The 4,354-nt window shown below is 37.8% G+C and overlaps 1 protein-coding gene across 1 annotated transcript; it reads right to left on the bottom strand.

The window, feature by feature from the left end:
* Positions 1-1,638: 1,638 nt before the first annotated feature.
* Positions 1,639-3,936, bottom strand: LOC118044818 (polygalacturonase 1 beta-like protein 2). Its single transcript, XM_035053302.2, has 2 exons — positions 3,734-3,936; positions 1,639-3,634 (listed from the first exon to the last, which is right to left on the bottom strand). Exons 1-2 carry the CDS (start codon positions 3,803-3,805, stop codon positions 1,793-1,795), a joined length of 1,914 nt encoding a protein of 637 aa, XP_034909193.1. The 5' UTR covers positions 3,806-3,936; the 3' UTR covers positions 1,639-1,792.
* Positions 3,937-4,354: the final 418 nt, after the last annotated feature.

Genomic DNA, 4,354 nt, shown 5'->3' with positions numbered 1-4,354 from the left:
TAACATGAAATTAAATTAATAAAAGTTCTTTTATTTTCTTGGTGGGAAAACTTTAGCAATTGTATAACTTTATCCTTCAAATAAATGATACTACTGATTGTTATCTTATTTAGGCCGTATTTAATATTATAGTTTAATTATAGTTTTCAAAATATTTTTAAAAAATTAGCTTTAAATTATTTTTTTGTATTTTTAGATCGTTTTGATATTCTAATATCAATAATAAATTTTAAAAAATAAAAAAATATTTTGATATATTTAAAAAAAACTACTTTAAAAATAATATCTAAAAAGACCTAGAGATATAATTATACTTGGGTTAATAATACAATTGTAGCCATTGAATTTGAGCAGCAATGATTAAAACTAACAAGCCTTCTCATGCGCATGCTCTTGCAACTATGCATCAACACTTAATTGTGTGTAAAATAAGTCTCTAGTGATCTGTATCCTTATGAGTGCATTTCTTTCTCAAGAATGAAAAAAAAAATGCGTTGATTTTCTTTGATGAAATATTTATATTTATAAGGGTTATTAATTATGTATGCTACTTACTAGAGCTCATTTCGTTAGCTTTCGGTAATTTTATAGCTTCCACTTCAACATCCAATGGAAAAAAATGTTTTGAAATTCTGAAATTTGTTCTACAATCTATTCAAAATCCAAAAATATCAAATTTTACAAAATGAAATTTTTTAATAAATTAGCATAAAAATATCTTAAAAGCCATTTTGTTCACAACTACAAAAACCGTAGCAAACAAAATCTTCAGCTTTCCCAGACATTCCCTAAGTGGGGCCCGTCCATTCACTTTGCTAGCTAGCAAAAAAACATTCAATCTACTGTGCTACCATCAAAATCCATGATCAAAGCCAGCACTTTGATGGAACGTATCTTGGGTTTCACTCTAAAGCTGCTAAAACATGGCGTGCTGTTTACTTTAGACTGCGCAATCAGCTGCATATAACACGCGCACTTCAATTCTTAAGAGATTCGTCGGTAATATGATATAGTTATTTTTTAAAATAATTTTTGTTTAAAAATATATTTAAATAATTAAAAAAATAAATAAACTCAGTAAGTTTAGAAACACACAGACAGGGGGGGTTGGATGTGGCTAGTGAATGGATTGAAGCTGGAGGGACTGCTTGCTGGTCATGGTCAATGCTAGAAGCCACAGGCACGGCGGACAAGACCAAACCCAGCAAAGATTTTGTTCCTTCAAAATAAGAACCCTAACTCACCTACCTCCGCAATGGAATATTGGAATTCTTTCTTGGCTTTTGTGTCTCTACTCGTATTTTTGTTTCTTCAGCTTTATGGCAAAGCAAACCTCAAGTGCATACGGCAAACTAATTTTCTTCTGTTATAATTAAAAAAGAAGCAAAAACTTTGCTTTCAGAGTTCTTATAAGGTTTCGACGTCCAATGAGGTAAAATAAAGTTCAAATATCCTAGCCTGTTGATTGATTGTATTTGAAAGGTTTCTTAAATAGTAATGGGCAGGGTGATTAGCGATTAATTAGTCTGGCTGTCGGGAATCTCCGTTGGGAAGAACGAGTTTAATGATTGATCTTGTGCATAAACCCACAGCAAGAGAATATAAGCTGAGATTTGATCTCATATTGGAAAGCCAAGATTCACGTAGCAAATGATTTCTTTCTTGCAAATAGAGAAGCCATCGATGGTAGAACACAAAAGTAAATTCCAACTTCTTCTCCTTTAACAATTTTCAGAGACAAAGAAAGCTACGAATCAAATCAAGAACTGTTTCAAAATAAACTAAGCAAGCGCTACCCTCTGTCCGCAATGGTCCAAGTCATGTCGTTCTCAAAGATCCAGTGGCAAACCTCAATTTTCCCAGGGCTGGACCCTAGGGCAACGAAGGCTCCATGTTCTGGACCCCAAGCTGATGTGTCGAGATGACAAATGGCAACACCGACGTTGATCTTCTCTTTGCTCTCAACATCAACAATGTCCGCCTCATAAACCCTAACTCTGGGTACCGAATGACAGTAATACAGTAAATACGGGTACAAGGTTTGGTGACAGGACACTGATTTGGTCACTTGTCCGCCGTTGATCCCTTCAACCGATCCGATCATCACTCTTTTCTTTGACCCTTTAACATTCTCGGTGGTCCTGACCGTCACATTGTGGCCCAAGACCGAAACTGCAAAGTCGATCATGTCCTCGACAGAACCAACGCATCGCTTGGTCTCACCGTGGCTTGGTACCCTCTCGCACTCGGCCAGTGCGTTGATAAGCACGCGCGTCATGGTTGAGTTATCCGACGCATGGAAAAGGTCCTTGAGCTCGGCCATTTTTGTGGTTGAGAATGGTAATTTTGAAACAACTGACCTGGGTAAAAATGACCTCTCTGGCATTTTGTCCCTAATGTCGGGCATTACCATAACATTCCCCTGCTTCAACATGGATTCCCTGAAAAACTTCCCTGGTTCCACCCATCTCTTTTTTACAGAAACGCCATTGTCACTCGGCATGCTACTTGTGTTACTGTAACCAGCAAATGTAACACCCTTATCTTTATAAACCATGAATGATCGATCAAGACTATAACTTTTGAACCCAATGGTGGTCACACCCTTTGAACCTTTGCCATAATCTATGAATGAATCATTTCCAGGGTTAAATGATTTTCCATAATTTGCGAAGCTCACTTTCCCCGAATTTGAATCCTTGGCATAAGATTGAAATGAATCCTGACCAACATTGGCTCCGTTCCTGTATCTTGAGAAGCGATCAATAGCAGAGTTTGCACCACTTCCATAACTCTTGAAGTTGTTATGTGGGTTGTTACCCGAGTTTCCATAACCAGTGAAAGAGTCATTTGCTGCATTACCTAACTCCCCATAACCAGTAAATTTAGATTCAATACCGTTTGAATCTCGACTATAGGATATGAACTCAGATGGAACCCCATTTCCTTTCTTGCCATAGCTATTGAATCCTTGAGCACCTACATTTGTTTCATCACTGTAGCTTGAAAAGGAGAGCTTATGGTCATTTCCATCTGAGGCATAAGTAGTGAATCGAAGACCAGGCACATTGACTCGGTTATCATAGTTCTTGAACGTGCCAGAACCACCAGTGGCAGCAGAGCCATAGTTGCCAAATGTTGCATTGGCGACATTTCCATCGTTACCATAGTTTGTGAATGTCTCACTATGGCCAGTAGATTCACGGCTGTATCTTAAGAAAGAGTCGGCAACCGAGTTCAACCCGTTGGAGTAGTTCTTAAATGAGTCGACCCCACTGAGTCTTGATCCACCATAGTTCGTAAAGCGCTTGTTGGAGTAAAGTGCAAAGTTGGAATCTTGGTCATGATTGCGTAAACTTTGTTTTGTGTCAAAGAAGCAAAATAAGTTGGCTAAAGAGCAGAATGAGTCAAGGTGCAAGGAAAGAGAGTTTTGAGTGGCAAGTTTAGTGAGGATCGCCGAGTCTATTGCACTGAGTGGAGAAGCTTTGGAGAGGAGAAACAGTGGTTTAGGTAGGCTGTTCGAGATATGTTTGTTCCAATAACGGATCAAAGATGCTCTTGGGGACAATGGGTTAAGTGGGGTGGATAAGTTTTGTTTATGTAGGCTACTTGTAGTTGTAGCGGCGAAAGAAACCTGCATTTTTAAATCAAGAAACAATAATGCGTTAAAATATGTAACTGTACATGCATTAATTATAAAGAGAAGAGAACGAAGAGAGGAGGGTTAATATACCTCGCAAGATGAGAACGATAAGAAGAGAATCAAGAAGAGAACACTCATAACAGCCATGACTTCTCTGCCCATTTCGTTAACTGTGCGTGTCTCTCTTGGCGTCTCGTTATGCAGTAGATATCTAAGGAAATATGTGCAATTTAAGAGGGAAAAAAAGGCACTTCTATGTGTGTCTTGTATAGTAGAGCTAGATGCTTTCTTCTCAGCCAAGTTATGCCTTAAAAAGGTGGGCGTGTATGTAGTTCACTTAAGCAGCAAACCTGTGTGGCCAACGGGCCTGTTCTACTCATTGCTGTAATAAGTGAAAGGGGAACATGCTTCGCAAGCACTGAAAGAAGGATCGTACTTAATGATAATCCTCTAAGTTTGATAATTTGTACGCATAATCATGTTAGTGTTATGCACTAAGATTTCTTTTCGATCACTTGAATTATTATAATACTACAAGAATACAATTTATTACTATCCATAGACTCTGTTTGATGCTCTGAAGAACTAACTTGTAAAATAAAGAAACAGAGCCGCTCAAGTGCTAACCCGACCCGACAACCATAAAAATTTGTGTGAAGATAAGGAAGGCATGCTCTTGCCTTGATCCAATATATATATATATATATTATA

This window comes from Populus alba, chromosome 12 (assembly GCF_005239225.2).
Source record: "Populus alba chromosome 12, ASM523922v2, whole genome shotgun sequence".
NCBI classification, from domain to species: domain Eukaryota; kingdom Viridiplantae; phylum Streptophyta; class Magnoliopsida; order Malpighiales; family Salicaceae; genus Populus; species Populus alba.
Note: the sequence above shows the minus strand (reverse complement) of the source record. Positions and strands in the feature narration are given on the sequence as shown.